Raw genomic sequence first — 24,291 nt, forward strand, 5'->3', positions numbered from 1 at the left:
ATAAAAATTGTTTGGGAAGCATACAAATTACGAGGGTATAACTATAACACAATCTATTTATAGCTCATAAACATATAGCTCATAATCTTCACCAGTCACTCATTAAAACATAATTATTATTGTACATAATATATTAGCTAATAAAAACAGGAATTATTATAATAATATGATAGGTATTATATAACCTGTTTTGTAATCTGTATTTCACAATATTTCACAATATTTTACAATGACGTGGCCTATCTCCTAAGCTACTAATCTAGACATGTCAGCCTATGATACCGAAGTGACCTAATAATGCGTGTAAACCACTACAGACAGTCTCTCAGTTCCACTTCTCATTATTATGTACTTCTAGTACTACTAGTTACATTATACAATGTAATATAAACGCTTCAGCAATCAGCACGTCACGAATTATACTGAGTTTATAGATCAGCTCATTGTAAAACCAGCTAGTAGTATACAGTATTACAGTGTATAGTATACAGTATTACAGCTAGTAGTATACAGTATTACAGCTAGTAGTATACAGTATTACAGCTAGTAGTATACAGTATTACAGCTAGTAGTATACAGTATTACAGTGTATACTACACAGGGCAGGTATGGCTCACTCATATTAAACTCAAAACTCAAAAGGATATATATATACAATATATACAATATACATGTAACATGTACGTTAAATTATATAAGATAATTTTAAACTTCAATATGTTTGTTATTATAATATCGTACTTTGAATTATTTCTACTGATATTACAGTTTACATTTCATACTAGATAACTTTATTATGATGCAGTCTTGCTTGCGTCTTGCCGGTCACAGAGTTACTCAGTTTACAAATTGGAACCATGTTGAAATGATAAACTGGTGACATGAGCGCACATAATATATAAATATAATACACATAATATTATATAAGCATTAATAATATACAGTGCAACTTGTTAGTGTAGCTTCCTACAGTTGGTATCGTTACTGCTAAGTGCTTGATATAATATAACATTGCAGCAATATCACACTTAACATACGTTTTTGATCAAAGGTATTAAGAATTAACACAAAGCAACATTTCAGAGAAATTGAGAGGAAGAGAACACTGATAGTTTAGTGTTATGAAAAATGTAAAAAATAAACATCTTCACTCTGCTTAAGAAGAAGTAGAGCTAAAAATAGAATTTTTCCAACTACTGGCAAGTGGCAGAGTTCTTTGTTCAATTTCCTTCTATTATCTTATTTTATGTTATTTTGCATAACAGGACTAAGAAAATCAAAGCGTAACATAAACCAAAATGCTGATAATAACCTTGTCTCTACATCTTAGATTATATGCACACACTTATGCATCACTCAATAAACGTCGCATATCTCATAAATTACACTGCCAACATTGGACAAGTTACAAACTCTACAAATTTTGAAGTGCTCAGTCTTGTTTTACTTTTTTAATCTTTACCTATTAACCATTGGAAAATTAAACTTTAAGTTATAAACCTTCCTTGCATACTTTACCGGTAGAGTCTAAATTGAATAGTTTGAGATTTCCTTTACATTTTATATTTATGCATGTGCCCCACGGGGATGAATTTCTTATTACCATTGATATTATATATACTTTTTTGAGTAAACATTGGCTGGTACCACGGGCCAGTCCCCAACAAAACAAAAAAAAAATCTTACTATTTACTATAATATCATGTATTATATAACTTGCATTTAATGAGCTTAATTTGTTCAGACCTGTCACGACTCAAAAATAAAAATATTCTACCTATTAAACACAAATTTTACTTGATTATAACCCTAAACCCATTTACTAACCACATCCCCCTGCCCCTCCTCTTCCAACACCCCTGCCAACAAAGTAACATACCAGTTTAATGCTCGCTTTGCCCGATTATAACCTACTAGTGTAACCGTACTAGAAACAAGAACTATCCGAGATGGAGTACCTCAGGGCTCTGTTTTAGGTCCGGTATTCTTCAACATCTATATCAGATCGTTGTACAGATATGTCAAAGAATCTGGTTTCTCCATTATTGGTTACTAGTGTAACCCGGCCTTCGGCCGGGATTTCACTGCCACAGTTAAAAAGGGTAGGAGTAATTACCCGCTGAGTCAAAACCCGCATTAGGTGAGCAATTCTATTAGCTATTCGGAGTGCCCTCACGTATCCAATAGTATCTTAAACAATAATCAATAAAAATTAACCTTTATTAACTCCGCTTCACATGACCCGCATATTTGAAAACATGACACACATTCTGAGATTATTGTTTAAGATGTACCAACGCTACATAATATGCAGTAATGGGAGAGAGAGCGAGGAGGGAGAAAATGTGAGCCATTTTATGTAACATTTGTGGTTTAAAACCATCAATTAAGAAGCTCAAATCCCTTCATTGGCTCAAGGTGAAGGAGAGGATTGAGTTTAAGTTATGTTTACTGATTTTCAAAGCAGTCAATGGTGTTGCTCCTGCATATCTGTGTGATCTAGTAACATTTGTTAGTTCGAGTAGCAGAAGAACTTCCTCCTTACACCTACCTGTTGGATCTACAAGATCGCACCCAAGAGCGTTTCAGACTGTTACTCCGAAAATCTGGAACCAACTACCAATTGAAATTAAGACTTGGTCTGATGTTGATCTGTTCAAAACATTTTAAAAAACTCGCTTGTTCAAGAAAAGTTATGGCATGAGCGATTAATTGACAGTATAACTTTATGTTATATGCTTAAACTGTTTAGGATGCAACCTAATGTAATGATATTTTTGAACTTATTAGCAATTAGACTGTTAGCTCGCTTCATAAGCATGTCATCTTCGTTCCAAAACTTTTTATGACCTATGCATACACTCCTTGATAGTTATCTTGATCTAGTATCTTTGTTTCACACAGTAGAGCATAAGTTTTGTGGTTTATCCACTGGGCTTAGATTTTGTGTTTAAGCTACCAAATTTTATTATTATTATTTATTAAACCACTTACCACCGACCGATTTAAAAAACTTTAACCATTTGGCTTTGTCAGAGTTTTCTCGGCACTATACCGAAAAAGACAGTCCCGCAACTCTTACCGTTGTCTTGATTAAGCCGCTCGGGAATTACACACGCACACACAGACAGAAAACACAAATTCTGAGATTATTGTTTAAGATTGTTACCCTTACGCCCAAGTAAAACAACGTACCGGTAAGAGCTGAAGGAGCAGTTCTAGGTTTCCGCTTACTGAGAGCCTGTTCACTGACCATACCCAGCAGTTCCTCCAGACTTACTCTGAACAACTCTACTTTCCTCTCACTCTCCTCCACCTGTGACGTGGCCTAAAATATATATAATATACACATAATGAGGATATAATTATGTGGCCTAAAAAAAGTGTGGCCATAAATTAGGAGAAAATTATGTAAGTGTGGCCTGAAATTGAGAGAAATGACTTGGTTAGTGAAGTTAATAAAGATTAAGTTTGTGTTCAATATAGAGGGTAAACAGGCAGCTGGCTTTAAGTAAAGGTTAGGAGGAATGTGAAATTATTAATAAATAATAAATAATAAATAATAAATAATAAATAATAAATAATAAATAATAAATAATAAATAATAAATAATAAATAATAAATAATAAATAATAAATAATAAATAATAAATAATAAATAATAAATAATAAATAATAAATAATAAATAATAAATAATAAATAATAAATAATAAATAATAAATAATAAATAATAAATAATAAATAATTTTTTTTTTTTTATTGAAATCTTTCAAATCAGTCAATTACATACAAGTTTACACAATGAATTAGTTAAATATAATATTGTCCTCTAAGCATGGATTGTCAAAGTTGAGATTGTCTCGGACAAAATGTATGTAACCAAAGGACCTGAGGGTCACCAAAACACAGATATTGAGTGCAAATGCAGCTCCTGCACAAGCATGGGCCCTTATAAAATTGTAATAAGTTACTTTAAACAAAATCACACACCCATTCAATCAATTCATAAAATATTGTGCTGTGAGATGAAATTGAGAAATATGTGAATGCAGACAGCAAGAATAGATAATCTTGAATAAACTATTTTACGGATTTGTTTCTATTGAATAGTCAAGTTCAGAGTCCGAATCCACCGGGATAATTTTCCCCCACATGTAAGTGGAAAGTTTACTTTTAAAATCAGTGATACTCTCTATCTCACGGATATCTAGAGGAATGTGATTCCACTTAGTGTGGGTCCTATAGAAGAAATTCTTGGCAAAAGCGTTGGAGCTAGCTCGAGGTGAGATAGAGCTTACAAAACATAGAGAGTCCATGTGACTATTTCTGAGCCTTGAGTGGCCTTGAAATGGTTGCAAATATGAGGGTAAAGTGACAGGTATATGTTGCTTCACAATTTTAAAGAAGAAGATGAGATCCAAGAAGTCAAAGCGGTCTTCAATCGGCATAATCTTCAGCTGTCTGCATTTTTGAATGTATGTGGATGGTGGATAACTCATATACTCCTCGTGAAGAATCCACTTAATAGCACGCTTTTGGAGGCCCTCCAGCTTGCTTATCTGGGATTTTGTGACTGGTCTCCATATAACCGAGCAATGCTCAAATAGGCTCCTCACTAAAGTGAGATACAGTACTCTACGACGATTTACGTCTTGGACAAAATAACAATTTCTTCTCGCCATGCCTAATTTTTGGTTTGCCTTAGAAAGGACTTTGGAGCACTGATCTTTCCAATCGAGATTTGATGTCACACTTACACCCAGATCCTTTTCATGATCAACATAGTCAAGTGTGATTCTTCCCATGGAGTATACAAAGTTAAAGAGTGGTAGGACACTAAGGAGGGAAACTGTTTCGGATATCCTTCCTGCGACGGTGAGGACCTTACATTTGTCGGGATGAAATCTCATTTTATTAGAAAGTGACCAGTCATGGAGATAATCAATGTCCTTCTGCAGTCGCAGGATATCAGACTCCGAAACAATCTTACGCCAAATTTTAGTATCATCGGCATACAGTGACAGTTGTGTGCCTGGTGAAATCCCCACAGATATATCATCAATGAACATAATGAACAGCAATGGTCCCAAAATTGACCCTTGTGGTACACCAGACTGGGCGTTTCTCATAGAAGAAAACTTGCCACTTATCAAGACCTGTTGTTGCCTGTCTCTTAGATAATCAGTGATGAATTTCAGTAGCCTCCCATCAATACCAAATTTGCTCTTTAGCTTAAATAATATAAGATCATGGTTAACCGAGTCAAATGCTTTGGCAAAATCAAAGTAGACTACATCTGTTCTCATATTTTCATTCAGTGAGAGCGCTAGGCTGTCGCACAGTCCTACAAGATTAGTTGCACAAGATCTCTCAGCTCGGAAACCATGCTGTTTGTCATTGATCATGCCATTAGTAAGTGCCAATAACTCATCTCTTATTATGCGTTCAAGAACTTTTGTGATTAAGCATGTAAGAGAAATTGGCCTATAATTTGAAACCTCATGTTTATCCCCTTTCTTGAATATTGGTACAATGTGCCCCAGTTTCCACTCCCTTGGTAGTGTCCCAATGTTGTAGCATGAATGAAAAAGTATTGATATAGGGTATGCGAGCCCAACCGCACAGTTTTTCAAAAGTTTCCCATGGATACCATCAGGTCCATAAGCTTTATTAGCATTAATATTGGAAAGGATTTTGCGAACCCTTCTGTGGTCAAATTCAATATCAAAGCGCCAATCATTAGAGTAATCTATATCTATGTCATAAGTTGATGCCTCAGAGAACTGCTCGAAGAAAAAGTCATTAAATAGGTTGGCCTGGTCTTCAGGGCAGTTGCGGACAGTGCCTTTGTGGCTTACAAACTCAGGGATCCGCTGACTAGCTGTCTTCGATTTGACATAGGACCAAAATTTTATTGTTATTAAAGCACTATCATCAGATTCATTTAATGTTTCCCTCATTTTTTGAGCAACCACATTTTTGAAATTTTTCCTAGCAAGGGAGAATGCAATTTCAGCTCTATCACTTTTATGCCTTTCTTTATGTAATCTCACTTTCTCTTTGTCAATAAATAACAAATAATAAATAATAAATAATAAATAATAAATAATAAATAATAAATAATAAATAATAAATAATAAATAATAAATAATAAATAATAAATAATAAATAATAAATAATAAATAATAAATAATAAATAATAAATAATAAATAATAAATAATAAATAATAAATAATTATTATTATATTATTATAAAACAGGATCTTACCGACAAAAATGATTCTTAAAAATACCTTAATGCGGTAAACTGTACCCTTGAAAAAGATTTTCCCAACATCTGTTGCATGCAGCTATATCTCTAATTTCGTTCAATTCATGCAAGTTGTCCATTTGCAAATTTCTACTACTTAAATCACTTCTTAAAACCGATAACAAGTTCATTCTAGGTCTCCCCAATCTACCAATGAATAAATTATCTGATTCAATAGCAAAAGAGAGAGCCGTTTGGGCTGGGGTGTTCTCCATAAATAAATAATAAATAAATAATAAATAATAAATAATAAATAATAAATAATAAATAATAAATAATAAATAATTTAATAATTTAATGATTTAATAATTTAATAATTTAATAATTTAATAATTTAATAATTTAATAATTTAATAATTTAATAATTTGATAATTTAATAATTTAATGATTTAATAATTCAATGATTAATAATTAATAAATCTCACCTCAGCGATGGTTTTTTTGATCTGTTCATTTGCGTTTTTACCTCCAGTACTACTTAACGTTCTCACGATATTCTTAGCCCCCACAATTACCCTACTTTCAATTTGTATCCTGTGTCTGATCTCCTCTATGCGAGCAGCCAGCTGTATGTCTGTCGTTCCGCCGGGTGGTAGTTCCTAATCGGGTCATTAATTAGATAATTAGTTTTGTGGAATTAACTGTTTTTTTGTTAAGTAGTTGTTCTCGGTCATGATAGCTGGTTGGCTATTAGTGGGATTAAGGCAACAGTGATGTATTTTGAAGTAGATTGTTATTTTCTTGTTAAAACGCTGATACAAGTATATAATTCCTGCAACATCTCCAATAACTTGCAACATCTCCAATATTTTGCAAGACTTGAGATGTATGTTATACGAAACTTAATTGAATCATTGACAGGTTAATAAAAATATCGATCACCATGTTATATGACAATTCTTTTTCATTATGCCTAAAATGGCAATTTAATTGTGCGCAATTAAAAATTTATACGTATTTTTTCCTAAAGACGAAATAATTCAGCAACTCCGATGCATTATAGTCACCATATCAATTTTGGCTTCTTTGTGAATAGTACTTTTCAGATTATCTAGTGTTGATTCATCTTGCATTTCTAATTGTGTGACTTTTGACTCATTGGCACACTAATAACGATAACTCCTGTGATATAAGCACTAGAGACTCCGTGATTTCAGGATCATGAAATTTAATCGAATTTATAAAGGTATAGATAGATATATCAACCAATAAAGAGCAATGACTATTTTTAAAACGCATTTAAAAAAATCAATCTCTAGTGCCACCTTTTTTTTAACGTGTCCATAAGATATACACAACATCATGGGCACGCCCCTACACAACATAGGCTCACCTCATCGTTAGAGTTTTTAGCGTTCGTCACGTGCAGTCCTATGTGGTTCAGCCTCGTCTCTAACCTCAACTTATTCATCTGAAATATCAAATAAGTTAAATATTCGATATTTTAAATATTTTACTAGATAGTCACATAACGTGGTAATATTTTATAACAACAGTAGTGTGCGAGAGATACAATCCTGAATTTTCTGTACAACGAATTCAGCAGATCACCAGCCTCCTTATAAATTAATGGTGGTCATGGTTTTTAGGGTTTAGGGTTACATGATCTCAGTACTTCATTTTTAACTTTCCCGTGTCAAATAGTTGGAGAGAGGGGGGAGGGCCGGGGGAGATGGAGGAACCTGATGAAATTGTCTCACCAGGGGTAAAGACAAGATTATGTTTTTGTACAAACCTCTCCATTATTGTCCCTTTGTCCCTGATATTTAATATTTTACAACAGTAATATAACTGCTGTGTCGTTTTTAAGTACTGGCAAAATATTTACAAACATTTGCATTGGTCAGGCAACAATACATGCATACTTAACATCTATTATTATTTAACATCTATCATTATTAAAATAAATTATATACATAACGATATTACTATATTATCATGATCAGAAGTAACAAGCTTATCCAAACTGATAATACAAGGATCACAAAGCACCGCTCGCTTAAATCGCTATAAGTTAATACTATATTATACACTACAAATATAGCGCGTTTTACTGTCCAGTAACACCAACTAGTAGCTGATTATAATATTACTAGTGTAACCCGTGCCTACGGCCGGAACTTCACTATCGCAGTTGAAACGCAAAAGTATAAACCCGTTTATTATACTCGAAGAGACGCTTTACATTTTCTTAGTTAAAACGGTGCGAAAGTATGAACTCGCTCATTTCAAACAGACCACAATTTAATTCTGAGTGACGTATCTAATAGTAATACTTGATAGGCAATATTGAGGTCCCCTGCCAAATAGCAAATCTATTATGAGGGGAGAGAGAGAGAGAGAGAGAGAGATATATATAGAGAGAGAGAGAGAGAGAGAGAGAGAGAGAGAGAGAGAGAGAGAGAGAGAGAGAGAGAGAGAGAGAGAGATAGAGAGAGAGAGAGAGAGAGAGAGAGAGAGAGAGAGAGAGAGAGAGAGAGAGCAAGAGTGGGAGAGTACACACACACACACACAAACACTTTAGTATCACATTTGGGTCACAAAATGATCAATTAAACCACCTAGCAATGACCGATTTAAAAAACCTTTATCATTTGGCTTCGTCATAGTTTTCACGGCACTATACCGAAAAGCCGTTCTTGATTAAGCCGATAGGAAATTACACGCGAACGAACGAGATTATTAGTATAGATACTAGATAGATAGATAATATGCTGGATGGAACTTGAGAATTTAGAATAATTTGATTATATTATATTATATCTCATAAATTCCTTAAAAAACATTATCTTCAATCGCATATTCTAGAGGGTAACTAACGTTGATGATCGGTTGGATAAAAGAGTTGCCTAGTCGCCACTGATCTCTCTTTCTCTTAACCACAAGATACCGCCTAAATATTGGAGACTGTACCGAACGACCCATGACCATCTGTTCTTATCATCCAGATTAAATTAAATATAATGTAGAGGATGCTGTCCCAATAATATCATCCAGATTAAATTTAGAGTACAGTATGCTGTCCAAATCATATCTATTTTAGTACCTAATATATGGAGTGGTCCTCTTCACTTGGTACGTGATGAAATTACCGCACCACCCACCACCTCCTAAATACAGGGACACTAAATATTTCAAAATTTTGAGCGGCAATTAATACATTGTCCTTCTGTGACCAACACAATTGCATGGTCACAGCATGGCACTAAGTATTCCTCCTCTCACACTAAGTAAAATAGCCGGTAATGTTGCACTAATGACATCTGATTAGTGTACCCTAACATTATTCAAATAACTTGAACATCAGGACCCGCACTATATTAACCGGTCAAATAACCGAGCTAATAACCGGTTACATAACCTGATCACCATGCCAAGGTTTGACATGGTGGTCAGCGTGAAGGGGGGGGGGGGGGGGGGGTTAGAGCAAAGTAACAGATTTTGTCAAATGAACTAAACATTTCATGACAATTAGCGGGGTAGAGGGAGTGTAGAGTTAGCATTACAGAGTGTAGTTTAGTTATTTACGTGAATATTTGTCTAGATATCTCTCTCTCTGCACAACACGTCGTACAGTTAGATGAGCTACTATGTGCTACAGCTTTACACTACACTGCTATGTGCTGTGTACACAGCTTTACACTACGCTGTTATGTGCTGTGTGTACATAGCTTTACACTACGCTGTTATGTGCTGTGTGTACACAGCTTTACACAACGCTGTTATGTGCTGTGTGTACACGGCTTTACACTACGCTGCTCATTGAAACGTTGAAATGTTATACTTACGCCACAGTTAGGATATTCTCGTGTGTCAATACTCTGTCTCTAAATGTACATTACCTATACTAGTGTACATTGTACCCCCCCCCCCCCCCCCCCCCCCCCCATTGTACGCGTGTCAAGTGTAGGTGTCTAGTGTACATTATACGTGTGTCAAGTGTAAATTGTACGCGTGTCCAGTGTACATTGTACACTGTAATGTTCGATAATGGAATCATCGTAATGAATTACGTGAATAATATTATGTACAAAATTTGTAGATGATCACTTAATTTATATTAATGTTATTAAATGATAACGTAATATTATATGTGTAATATGTAGTTATCGTCCTTCTGGTGCAGGTGGACATTCTTCAGTTACCACATTCCACTAATTTATACACATGGTGGAAATCCAGAGGGGGTTTATTATGGAATTTGTTGTTATGTAAATAAAAACAATTGATTAAATGAAGTTTAATACCTAGTGAAGTTTAATAACCAGCCAATAACCACGAGAATTAATGTATTATTGAGACACCACAAATACCATATATATATATATCCCATTCCCATAATATAATGATCGCGTATTATATAAGTTTATATAAAATGTAAGTTACTGTATGCGTTATTATATGAGTCACGATAGTTGTCGATATTACGAGCACAGTAAAATTGAAGTGTTGCAGGGGATGGCGAGGATAATAATGATAACTTATCGTGTAGACAATAAACTTACACCTCGAGCTACAAATTACTATTACAATATGTTATTATATTTACTATTACATAATGTTACATTAACTAATAATTGTACACAATAATAAAGTTACTCTGCACTGTTTTGGTGACTACCAATTCAAAGGAAATTTTAACTTAATATTTTGAGACTTTCAACAGCCATGATACATTCTCCAATATAACCAATAAAATATACAAGGTTGAAAGTTGCAATAGTTTTAGATAAAATTGTACAGAAAATAAGTATTTAACATTCTGACTAACCTGTAAAACTACAATTTTCTGTTTACTATCAGCTAGCATTTGTTCTGTATCGTTAATCACAGCTTTATTACCACTGTTCTCATGCTCCCTCAACATCTTCTCCGCTCCATGCTTCACCTGAAAACCAATCAGGTTGCAAGTGATCACTTGATCCAGGTATTAACCAAACTGGTTGCAAGTGATCACTTGATCCAGGTATTATTGTATTAACCAATCAGGTTGCAAGTGATCACTTGATCCAGGTATTAAACAGGTTGCATGTAATTTACCAGTGAGTTAAATTACCATGAGCACTAATACAAAATAATCGGTTATAAAGTCAAGAAACACAATCCTAAATTCCATCATATTCAGCTGTACCACCATACTGTTGCTGATGGTGGTATCCAGCTTATGAGAAGACGAATTGCAATATTTTAAGTTTCGATTTATTCTCGAAAGGATAAGTTGAAAGGGCGTCGGAAATCGGAAGAAGTTAAAAGGAGCTGCTCAAGAACCGTTTACAGTAACAATATTGATAAAGATCAGGTAAGTCACCATACCAGTGCACCAGTGCACCACTGCACTGGTATAAAGTATACAAATATAATAAGTGCAAGATTGTTAATAGAAACATCGCATCCTTGGGTGTGTATGTGTGCACCGTGCAATTCATCAGCAGTCTACTCGGGGGGGGGGGGGGGGGGGTGCAGGTACTACTTGGTAAAACACAGCTCATACCGGTGTCCTAGATTTAGAAACGATATAACCACAGTGTTGCTATGGTAACCACAGTGTTGCTATGGTAACCACAGTGTTGCTATGGTAACCACAGTGTTGCTATGGTAACCACAGTGTTGCTATGGTAACCACAGTGTTGCTATGGTAACCACAGTGTTGCTATGGTAACCACAGTGTTGCTATGGTAACCACAGTGTTGCTATGGTAACCACAGTGTTGCTATGGTAACCACAGTGTTGCTATGGTAACCACAGTGTTGCTATGGTAACCACAGTGTTGCTATGGTAACCACAGTGTTGCTATGGTAACCACAGTGTTGCTATGGTAACCACAGTGTTGCTATGGTAACCACAGTGTTGCTATGGTAACCACAGGATTACACAGGATTACACAGGATTACACAGGATTACACAGGATTACACAGGATTACACAGGATTACACAGGATTAAAATTAAATTATAGATCCATTATCATGGACCGTCATAATTGTACAGAGATTAATGAAAACATTCATCTTTCCTTGAAGTCAGGGCCAGGGTTATCCTTAAATCTTAATTATGACTAATTCGCGAGGTTCTCACCAAATTGATAGTAAAATTGTTTGAGTTTCGTGCATTTGAATTACGTTGACGCATATCTTCGGTGAAGCTATTTCGCTCTTCGGAGCAACGAAGGAAATAAGTGCACACACAATTGACAGCATAGGAGCGCCTTTCTTGAAATTGAATATACTGTGGGGTGTTTGGTAATCATAAATTAAAAAACAAAAAACAAATTAAACAAGCGATAAATGAATATAATTACACTGGGGTCAATTGTCGCGAAATCTAGGGTTTAGTACGACAATTGACCCCCCGACAATTGACCCCCGACAATTGACCCCCTGTGTAATTACACCGGGGTCAATCGTCGCGAAATCTAGGGCTTAGTACGACAATTGACTCCCCGATAATTGACCCCCCATGTAATTACACTGGGGTCAATTGATCGGGTTAGGGTTAGGGTTAGGGTTAGAGTTAGGGTTAGGGTTAGGGTTAGGGTTAGGGTTAGGGTTAGGGTTAGGGTTAGGGTTAGGGTTAGGGTTAGGGTTAGGGTTAGGGTTAGGGTTAGGGTTAGGATTAGGGTTAGGATTGTTTAACAAATTAAACAAGCAATAAATGAATATAATTACACTGGGATCAATTGTCGCGAAATCTAGGGTTTAGTACGACAATTGACCTCCCGACATTCGACAATTGACCCCCCGACAATTGACCCCCTGTGTAATTACACTGGGGTCAATCCGCAATCGTCGCGAAATCTAGGGCTTAGTACGACAATTGACCCCCCATTTAATTACACTGGGGTCAATTGATCGGGTTAGGGTTAGGGTTAGGGTTAGGGTTAGGGATCGGGTTAGGGTTAGGGTTAGGGTTAGGGTTAGGGTTAGGGTTAGGGTTAGGGTTAGGGTTAGGGTTAGGGTTAGGGTTAGGGTTAGGGTTAGGGTTAGGGTTAGGGTTAGGGTTAGGGTTAGGGTTAGGGTTAGGGTTAGGGTTAGGGTTAGGGTTAGGGTTAGGGTTAGGGTTAGGGTTAGGGTTAGGGTTAGGGTTAGGGTTAGGGTTAGGGTTAGGGTTAGGGTTAGGGTTAGGGTTAGGGTTAGGGTTAGGGTTAGGGTTAGGGTTAGGGTTAGGGTTAGGGTTAGGGTTAGGGTGTGCTAAGTGCTTACCTATGACGAGCTGCATGTTCCAAATTTCCAGTTGTAATATTATTTTATGATGAAAGCAAGCTTCTAAATTCGGGATAGCCTGTGGCAGGCAACGCCCGATTCTAATGCTTCTACAGACCTACACAAGTGTAAGTAAGTAGGTAAATATTTCATGCTAGGCATGTGGCACCCATTACGGTAACCATCCATTGAGTTTTGCTTTTTCGCTGTACTATATTGCACAGCTCCCCATTTAACCCTCACACACGATTTCTCGAGCATTCGGCTGGGTGGACCGGGAGGCTGCATAAATCCTATGGGATCCTTAGCAGAACGTCGACGACGCTCACCCCACGACTAGGTAGACAGCCGGTATTGAACGTGCAACCTCACGATTGCTGGCGTTCTAAGAACTGCGTTCTAACCAACTGAGCTACCTGGCCGTGAAAAATTATTATTTTAGTATAGTATTATTTTAATACTATTTTAATACTTTCAACACTAGTATATAACAAATAATTTGAGTGACATGATGGATTACTGAGGGGCACTGTGTTAAGGTGATTTAAGTGGTCCCAATCCCCACCGACCATTCTTCTTTGTGTCATGCCTATGTTCCTGAATACTTGCTTCATCATCTCCTTTTTATAACAATCACGGTGTCTTTAGGGGGGGGGGGGGGGGAATCATGTTATTTTTTGTCCGTTTTTGTCCGTTTTTGTCCGTTAATTTTTGTCCGTTTTGAAAATACAGCTGCCAAACGGACAAAAACGGACAAAAACGGACAAAAACGGACATAAATTGTAACTTTTGATTTAAATTTTCTCCACAATTTGTAACAGGCTATCTGCAGAAATGGGTAGCCCGGTTAATGACCATGGTCCTTTCTCAAACTTTTAATCTTCAATTAGGCACAAAGAATAGTCTACACATTTTTTAATAACATAAAAAGGGATGAAAAGTTTTATTACTGGAGAGTAAAACTTTGTTAAACACAAAGATTCTTGAGCACATTTTGAGTCAGACTCAAATGCGCTTAAAAACATTTTAGTATATAACAAGGCGAAGGAGGACTGATGAGGAGGATGAGGATGAGGAGGAGGGTGACTGGGGGAGGACTGAGGAGGAGGGTGACTGGGGGAGGACTGAGGAATATGAGGAAGACTGAGGAGGAGGAGGAAGAGGAGAAGGACTGAGGAGGAGAAGGACTGAGGAGGATGACTAAGGAGGAGGATGACTGAGGAGGAGGAGGAGGACTGAGAAGGAGGAGGACTGAGGAGGAGGAGGACTGAGGAGGAGGAGGAGGAGGAGGAGGAGGAGGAGGAGGAGGAGGAGGAGGAGGAGGAGGAGGAGGAGGAGTGAATAGGAGGAGGAGGGGGACTGGGCAGGACTGAGGAGGAGGACTGAGGAAAAGGATGATGAGGAGGACTGAGAAGGAGGACTGAGCTGAGGAGGAGAACTGAGGACTGAGGAGGAAGAGGAGGAGGATGAAGAGGAGGTGGATCCAAGAGGAGGAGGTCCCAGGAGGAGGACCCAGGAGGAGGACTCAGGAGGAGGAGGATGACTGAGGAGGAGGAGGAAGCATCTAAATATTATTTCCATTTTTGTTATTTTTTGTCCGTTTTTGTCCGTTTTTGTCCGCTCTATTTTTTGTCCGTTTTGATAATATAGGGTTCCGAACGGAAAAAACGGATAAAAAACAGGATCCCCCCTGGAGGAGGAGGAGGAGAAGGATGACTGAGGAGGAGGACTGAGGAGGACTGAGAAGGAGGAGGACTGAGGAGTACTGAGGAGGATCGCTGAAGAGGATGGCTGAGGAGGATGGCTGAGGAGGATGACTGAGGAGGATGACTGAGAGGGAGGAGGAGGAGGACTGAGAAGGAGGAGGAAAAAGAGGACCCAGGAGGAGGACTCAGGAGAAAGAGGAGGAGGAGGACTCAGAAGGAGGAATGAGGAGGACTCAGAAGGAGGAATGAGAAAGAGGAGAACTGAGGAGGAGGAGGAGGAGGACTGAATAGGAGGAGGAGGGGGACTGGGGGAGGACTGAGGAGGAGGAGTACTGACGAAAAGGATGAGGAGGAGGACTGAGGAGGAGGACCCAGGAGGAGGACTCAGGAGGAGGAGGATGACTGAGGAGGAGGAGGAAGCATCTAAATATTATTTCCATTTTTTGTTATTTTTTGTCCGTTTTTGTCCGTTTTTGTCCGCTCTATTTTTTGTCCGTTTTGATAATATAGGGTTCCGAACGGAAAAAACGGATAAAAAACAGGATCCCCCCTGGAGGAGGAGGAGGAGAAGGATGACTGAGGAGGAGGACTGAGGAGGACTGAGAAGGAGGAGGACTGAGGAGTACTGAGGAGGATCGCTGAAGAGGATGGCTGAGGAGGATGGCTGAGGAGGATGACTGAGGAGGATGACTGAGAGGGAGGAGGAGGAGGACTGAGAAGGAGGAGGAGAAAGAGGACCCAGGAGGAGGACTCAGGAGAAAGAGGAGGAGGAGGACTCAGAAGGAGGAATGAGGAGGACTCAGAAGGAGGAATGAGAAAGAGGAGAACTGAGGAGGAGGAGGAGGAGGACTGAATAGGAGGAGGAGGGGGACTGGGGGAGGACTGAGGAGGAGGAGTACTGACGAAAAGGATGAGGAGGAGGACTGAGGAGAAGGACTGAGGACTGAGGAGGAAGAGGAGGAGGATGAAGAGGAGGAGGAGGAAGCATCTAAATATTATTTCCATTTTTGTTATTTTTTGTCCGTTTTTGTCCGTTTTTGTCCGCTCTATTTTTTGTCCGTTTTGATAATATAGGGTTCCGAACGGAAAAAACGGATAAAAAACAGGATCCCCCCTGGAGGAGGAGGAGGAGAAGGATGACTGAGGAGGAGGACTGAGGAGGACTGAGAAGGAGGAGGACTGAGGAGTACTGAGGAGGATCGCTGAAGAGGATGGCTGAGGAGGATGGCTGAGGAGGATGACTGAGGAGGATGACTGAGAGGGAGGAGGAGGACTGAGAAGGAGGAGGAGAAAGAGGACCCAGGAGGAGGACTCAGGAGAAAGAGGAGGAAGAGGACTCAGAAGGAGGAATGAGGAGGACTCAGAAGGAGGAATGAGAAAGAGGAGAACTGAGGAGGAGGAGGAGGAGGACTGAATAGGAGGAGGAGGGGGACTGGGGGAGGACTGAGGAGGAGGAGTACTGACGAAAAGGATGAGGAGGAGGACTGAGGAGAAGGACTGAGGACTGAGGAGGAAGAGGAGGAGGATGAAGAGGAGGAGGAGGACCCAGGAGGAGGAGGACTGAGGAGGATGATGAGGACTGCAGAGGAGGAGGACTGAGGAGGACTGAGGAGGACTGAGGACTGAGGAGGACTGAGGAGGATGGCTGAGGAGGATGGCTGAGGAGGAGGAGGAGGAGAAGGTGGAAGAGGAGGAGGAGGAGGAGGAGGAGGAGGAGGAGGAGGAGGAGGAGGAGGAGGAGGAGGAGGAGGAGGAGGAGGAGGAGGAGGAGGAGGAGGAGGAGGAGGAGGAGGAGGAGGAGGAGGAGGAGGAGGAGGAGGAGGAGGAGGAGGAGGAGGAGGAGGAGGAGGAGGAGGAGGAGGAGGAGGAGGAGGAGGAGGAGGAGGAGGAGGAGGAGGAGGAGGAGGAGGAGGAGGAGGAGGAGGAGGAGGAGGAGGAGGAGGAGGAGGAGGAGGAGGAGGAGGAGGAGGAGGAGGAGGAGGAGGAGGAGGAGGAGGAGGAGGAGGAGGAGGAGGAGGAGGAGGAGGAGGAGGAGGAGGAGGAGGAGGAGGAGGAGGAGGAGGAGGAGGAGGAGGAGGAGGAAGCATCTAAATGTTATTTCAATTTTTGTTATTTTTTGTCCGTTTTTGTCCGTTTTTGTCCGTTTTTGTCCGTTTTTGTCCGCTTTATTTTTTGTCCGTTTTGAAAATATAGCTGCCAAACGGACAAAAACGGACAAAAAAACATGATCCCCCCCTGTCTTTATTGACTAAGCGCATGTTATGGATCATACAACAAGGTGTGCACGTATATCGGAGTCACAGTGTTGCTATGGTAACGTGACTCACAATCTAACATGTCATGTGACTCACGTACCTTGGTTTCCAGAATTATTTGTTTTTCCACATCGTTAAGAGCTGCCTCTATTTCTGCGGTAGTAGCGCTGGGTTCTGAGACAACGCCCAGTGAGCCGGTACTGTAACTCTTGCGAGGGTGGTTGAATTCTGCTGTCTCTTCTGAAATTATTGGGGTTTTTAATCAATTTAATAATTGATTAAGGCCAGGGGGGGGGGGGGGGGTAAAAATCGTTTTTCCAGTTTTCACATATTTGATCAGAGCTGCTGGAGATGAACAAGTAGAAAAAAACCGCATAAAAATCGGACCTTGCGTTGCTGAGATATTGTGCGCCAAAATTTGAGGTTTACCTGTAATTACATGTAAAACTTTAACTTTAACTCTTTATATCTTTTTTCCAGATAGAGCTCAACGTTTAGAAAAGACTGGCCACACCCAAGACCTGAAACTTGGCACAGGTGTTCCTTAGACTGTTTCACACAATTCTATTGTACATAATTTTGATATTTGCCTCTGTTCTTGAAATATGAGGCTAACTTTACCTCAAATTCGCTTTTTTAAAGAATTTGAGGCAAATATCAAATTTTGGCGTGCAATATCTCAGCAATGCAAGGTCAGATTTTTATGCGTTTTTTTTTTCTACTTGTTCATCTTCAGCAGCTCGATCACATAATATGTGAAAACTGGAAAAATGATAATTTACCCCCCCCCCCCCCCCTGGCCCTCTGGCCTTAATTGGTTGAAGATATCGAAATTAGGAGGTGAACCATATTTGTTTTCAATGTTAAAGTGATTCTGAGTTTTGACTTTTGATAATAAAATCCTGGAAATCGATTGGTTAATCGATTTCACGTGACAGACAAAATATGGTTGACCTGCCACTTGCCAGTATCCAAGCCTAAAGAGTCGAGCGGATCAATCATTTAGCTGTTATACATATTCGGAGATTACTTTTGCAAGGACCAGGCAATTAACTTATGCAATGTCACTGTAGTGAAGATATTTTGAAATAAACGCTATTTTACAGGGATGACATCATGTGGCGGACATGTCATTGACATGTCCGCCTATATCCTGTCCTTTTTGGATTCTATGAGACAAGCGGACGTGTCATCCCCCCCCCCCCCCCCTTTACAGTGAGAAAGTGACACACACAGTGACACACACAGTGACACACACAGTGACACACACAGTGACACACACAGTGACACACACAGTGACACACACAGTGACACACACAGTGACACACACAGTGACATACACAGTGACACACACAGTGACACACACAGTGACAGGATACACAATTTAGAAGTAAAACGACGAATTATGCACCGATCATTAATTCCTGGTTCTGTCTCAGTTGTCATTACTGTAACATCTACAAAAAAAAATTGGTGTGTAATTTACCGAGGTCCCCAGTAGAACAGCAACAACCGCGCAGCAAACTGTTCCGGCGCCGGGGCGTATCAGCTACCTCAGCGTAAAGTATCTGCGTGGAATAGCGGCGCATCCCACAGGTACCCCACCGGGCATTGCTGACATAGGACGAGGAACAAGTGCTGTACTGAGACATGATTCCTCTGTAGGACACAGTGTAGGACACAGTGAAAGACACAGTGTAGGAACAGTGTAGGAACAGTGTAGGACAGTGTAGGATACAGTGTAGGAACAGTGTAGGAACAGTGTAGGATACAGTGTAGGAACAGTGTAGGAACAGTGTAGGACACAGTGTAGGACACAGTGTAGGATACAGTGTACACTATACTGTATGTACTAAGTATACACGATGAGACAAAACAACTCAAACGTTAGGCTGCAGATGTATATTCCCACCAGTAAACCAATTTGTAATGCGTTTATTAAACGGATTATCAGTTTTTAATGTCAAGGAGGTGGTTGCATTAACTTTTTATTGATTAAAAGTAAAACTGGCCTTTTAAAGAATTCGTTTAGTGAAAGTCACTGTACACTGGGCCAACAAATCAGACTGCTGGCTGTATATGATTTGATGAATTTTATTTATTGAAGGTTACAATGAAATCGGAAAAGTTTTCAACTATTCCCACACATGATTACATTTAATAAGAGACGGTGTCATAACCAATATGTGTTCTAATGACAGTTATCAGACTACTCCCACTCATTACAATTATCTGATGTTTCCCTGCTTCCAAGAAGTTTTTAAACTTAAATTAAAATGATGCCTGTAATAATTGCCAAATTGCTGGCGAAATACTTGTTACGATTGGATGTGCGTGCAATCGGTTAATGACAAGTAACATCTTTCTTCACTAATTATCTCCTTCTTCACTAATTATCTCCTTCTTCACTAATTATCTCCTTCTTCACTAATTATCTCTTTCTTCACTAATTGGCTCCTGAGTATTTCAATTGTACAGTAGTTGTGAGGAAACACTAGCTTATTGGATTAAAAACGCGCACTGTTACTTACTGAACTTAACACATCGCATATAGCTGCTTGAACTTACTTGATAAACGAGAGAAATTTAAAAAGTGGGACTAAATGTGCGAAAACAGACAAACATTTCGCTAGGACAAAACGCGACATTTAATTTCACGAAGAATCCGGAAGAAAAAACCCACCTTGTATCGGTTCATCACCCACGGAAAGAAGTCTGAATACAGTTTGGGAGATCCGTCGCATATCTAACACAATACTAACACAATATCACACCATTATATATATATACATGCTGTTAACAGTAATATTGCTAGTGGGGAGGCGACCCATTAGTATTACTTAGTAACCAAGTCAATTGTTCTCGGTAATAATATTAATAGTTTTGATCATATTTGGCAGTTGTTTGCAAAAAAAAGGTATCAACTACAAGCTGTGCAGGATTGATGGTCATGTCAATAGGCAGATAATGTAGTCATGCACACATAGTAAACATTTTAATCGCACACATAATTCAGACGAGGAGAGGAACATTACCATATTTCACTCAACAACAACGCCGAACCAAACACGACAGTAATGTTAGCTTAAATTAGTAGAAATAAAGAGAAAGCAGAACAAGGAGGCTTACAGTTTGAGAAGAAATTCTCAGAAATTATTTAACTAATAAGCGATAATTAGAAGCCAAACCAAATTGTGAAATTGTATAATATTGAACAGGAGAAAAAGTATGACATTTGCTGGTACATATTGACTTATTTCCCGCACAATTAACTTTAAGATTACGTCCCTCAGAACACATGGCCTGGTGACTGATATGGTGTTTGTGGAGCAACGAAGGAGAGCAAGCAATGAAAATATAATTAAATTTTGTGAAAGGAATTAGCATTTATTTCATAATAGACCATACAATAATTATAATTGTAATAAACTGAAGATTTCATAAATACATGGCCTTTGTTTCCGGTTTTGTCACGATAAATTCGGCCATATTCGTGTGCTTCCTGTCGTAACCAATTAATTATTATCAGGCGGCACAGTTATTAAGGCATCACAATGGGATAACAATCGATTAAAGTAGTAAAAACCATATAACCTTCAAAATTTAATCCTTCGTTGAATCATTTGTTTGTCTAGCGAATGGATAATTGTTATTTAAACACTTTATTGACAAATACCCTGCATACCTGCATATCCAATAATTAATAATTAGTTACGTGCACCGACACATAATGATTTTAATATGTTTGACAGAGAAGTGAAGTCGTAAAGTCGTTGATCTTCATTACTTTATCGCGATTAAATGCCACATTATTTGAAGACGGTACGATGGTAAATACGTGCAAATATTTGGGATTCCGCATATATTACAGTCAAAATGACGTCATCATTTACAAACAGCAATGTTGTGACTGGATATATTGCTTCCTGGAAGAAATAACAACAAGCCCTGTAGCTGAGGACTGGAGAGCTTACACTCTTATAGATTCGTGTATTTAAATACTACCAACTACTAGTCAGGGCTGTATGTGCTTTGAGCTTCCGGCTTCCGCTATTTCTTTAAAAATCCGGTATTGTTATTTTTAAGGGTTGCTGCATTTTGGGCTGACTAAATCTTCATTCGTCATGCTGTGTACAAATCTCTACAATGCATTGAGAAGATTTAAATGTAATGACGACTTGTGATCGTTTAGAAATTATCGCAGACAATACTTGGCACCATGTGAGCAAATGATGGAAATTTATAATTGCCATCATTGTAAATTTGTGTGATGAAGCAATGGCATGTTCTAATAAAACACGTTCTGTCTTTATCTGGTCATTGAAGAAGAAAATTGATTACAATGCTTTGACTTTTATATAGAGACATAGCGTCAATTGCAATAATTTGTAATGTCTGAATAGAGTAGTAGTACACCCCTATAGCACAAATTTTAAAACAATAAAGGGAATAAAGGGAATAAAGGGGGATATTGAGTATCAACCACTCACGAGCAACTTGAGCATGTAGTTCATTGAGCTCCTCCTGAAGTTTGCGTAGATTTGCATCGGTCTTCTGAAGTATGTTGCTTACACTGCCTCTAGTTTTGGCATCTGTTGCAACTCTTCGCAAATTCTCAGCACCTGGATGATTAGGATGAATCAACTCAAACTCTATGATTGCTACATGGACCATGTAGCAATAACATGGTCAACAATTTAAAATTTGTATCATGTATATATAAGCCTAAAGTAATAATATAATACTTTGATATCGAATCACTTGATTAAGTATCAACATCAAAAGACATCAGATCATGAACCTAAATAAGATAAAATTTCACCTTCTTTGATTTTCAGCTCCCTTCTGATCTCCTGTTTGACATCCTCTTTCTGGAGGTACAATTCATACTCTCTACCAGCCATATAAAAACTACATTTTCTCCATGTACCTATAATAAATATTCATTGATATAAATCGTTGAAACAGTTTTAAAAAGTGAAATTATGTGGGTATTTACAAATTCTTAAAAATACCCAGGACAGGAACCACTATATTACCAAAGATTTTGGCTAGGATCAAATTTTGTTAATGAGGTTAAGCATCTCCAACCTCCATAATAGAGCTTACTCTCCATCAGCAGAGCTAGAGGTATTAAAATGTTTTAATGACCACACAAGGCCCTTGCTTAAATTTGATGAAAGCTGACCACAAGAAAGAAAGTCAGGAGTCAGCTCAATAATCATATCAGAATGTGAGTAAGGCTTGTCGTTCTGTGCGGCTTATTGGGGCAGAATGTGTCCTGTCAGTAAAAAATTTGTGTCCTGTCAAGAATGGAGGAATGTTACAATTTGGTCCACAAATGTTTTGGGCGCCCCTACAATATGTTTTCTTGCGCCACCCTGCAGCTTTTTTGAGCTCCCTGGAGCTTTTTGGTACACCCAAATATTTTGCCTGGGTTATGGGACATTGTGCTGCCAAATATAAATCAAACGGTTTTTCCCTAAAATTCTGGAAAAAAGAAACGCCCTAGAGCAGGGTCTGTGGGGCTCTTTGTTTGGCATGTGCCTGTCAGCGAACAACTGAAAATTTGACAAGTGGTTATCTCAAGAAGACGACCTCCTGCCTAGGTTCAAATCCTAGTGTCACTAGGTCTAAAATTACACAACTGTGTAAAATCTCCCTGGTTGATACAGGTGAATGATCGGGAAACAGTGATTAAGGGAATAAGTGAGGAGGGTCTCTTCGGGGGGAGGGGAGGGGGGGCAATGGCATAAAATGGAGACTTTTTCTATGGAGAAAATGGAAAAACCCTTGGGTAATTCTCCATTTTATGCCATGAATTTTGATCATCGAATTACGTATGTGGCAGCTTACTTGGACACTCTTAACATGTTTATTTTCGCTACTAGAGACACCAGGCTACTAGAGGCAAAGATCAATTAGACTATTTTGCAATTCAAATTTCACTAAATTTCACTATGATAGTGATACAATTTAGAAATCGATCAGATATCAGGTTAAGCAAGTAGTTAAGAAGGTGATTGGCCGGATATCAATCAGAAATTTTATTAATCTTCAGGAAAAATTCTCGAGGGCTAGGTCAGGGTAACCTGAAACGTAAACAAAAGTTGTTTCCAGGATAACTTTGTATATTTTTTGACTTAGACAATTTTCGGTCCAAGTCAACCTCGATACGTACCTCTGAAGGCAGGGCTCCTGCTTCCGAGCTCACACTGCAAAGGGGAGGCCTGCCTTCCGAGATCGCATTACAAGGGGGAACCCTCGAGTCCAAAATCGTATATTGAAGTGTAGGTCCATGCTTCGAAAATCGAAGTTACAATATTTTCGGCTAATAATGATCAGGGTAGCATGAATCGTGAAAAGTAATTTCCAAAAAAACTTTGAAAAGATTTTGAAAATTTTCGGTCGTAGTTATTCCATTGATACGTACCACTAAAGGCAGACTCCCCACTTCCGAGCTCGAATTGCATGGAGGAGGCCTGCCCTTCGAGATCGCATTACAAAGGGGAAGCCTCGACTCCAAGATCGTATATCGAGGGTGATGTGGGGACTTCGAAATCGGGATAGAAAACATGAAAACTTATAAATCTCGGAAATATTTTAACAGGATTATTTTCAGCTTGGAAAGGCAAAACGTTCAGTACCAAAATTGTGATATTTGAAAAACAAATTATATTACATTTGTTACAAAATTTTTACAGGACCCTTGATAAAAGGGCAAAAATTGTCTATTTGGTGTTCGAAATGATATTTAGATTCTAAAATGGTTCTATACTTCTCCAAAATTTTTACTTGTTACATATAATTTTAATACTTTCA

The 24,291-nt window shown here is 38.7% G+C and overlaps 1 protein-coding gene across 4 annotated transcripts in view; it reads right to left on the minus strand.

Moving 5' to 3' along the window:
• LOC134817824 (serine/threonine-protein kinase N2-like) overlaps positions 1-22,446 on the minus strand; it is a 42,679-nt gene extending 20,233 nt beyond the window's left edge. For 2 of the 4 annotated variants that reach the window (XM_063827163.1, XM_063827161.1), the window contains exons 1-7: positions 22,292-22,446; positions 21,960-22,091; positions 17,570-17,709; positions 11,083-11,199; positions 7,645-7,722; positions 6,737-6,910; positions 3,196-3,328 (exon numbers count right to left, since the gene is read on the minus strand). In XM_063827163.1, coding sequence (XP_063683233.1) covers positions 3,196-3,328; positions 6,737-6,910; positions 7,645-7,722; positions 11,083-11,199; positions 17,570-17,709; positions 21,960-22,091; positions 22,292-22,373 — 856 coding nt within the window. In that variant the 5' untranslated portion in view covers positions 22,374-22,446. The remainder of the gene's footprint in view (positions 1-3,195; positions 3,329-6,736; positions 6,911-7,644; positions 7,723-11,082; positions 11,200-17,569; positions 17,710-21,959; positions 22,092-22,291) is intronic. The other 2 variants (XM_063827162.1, XM_063827164.1) reach the window with 2 other exon arrangements.
• Positions 22,447-24,291: the final 1,845 nt, after the last annotated feature.

This window comes from Bolinopsis microptera, chromosome 7 (genome assembly GCF_026151205.1).
Source record: "Bolinopsis microptera isolate Bmic1 chromosome 7, MBARI_Bmic_1.0, whole genome shotgun sequence".
Taxonomy (NCBI): Eukaryota; Metazoa; Ctenophora; class Tentaculata; order Lobata; family Bolinopsidae; genus Bolinopsis; species Bolinopsis microptera.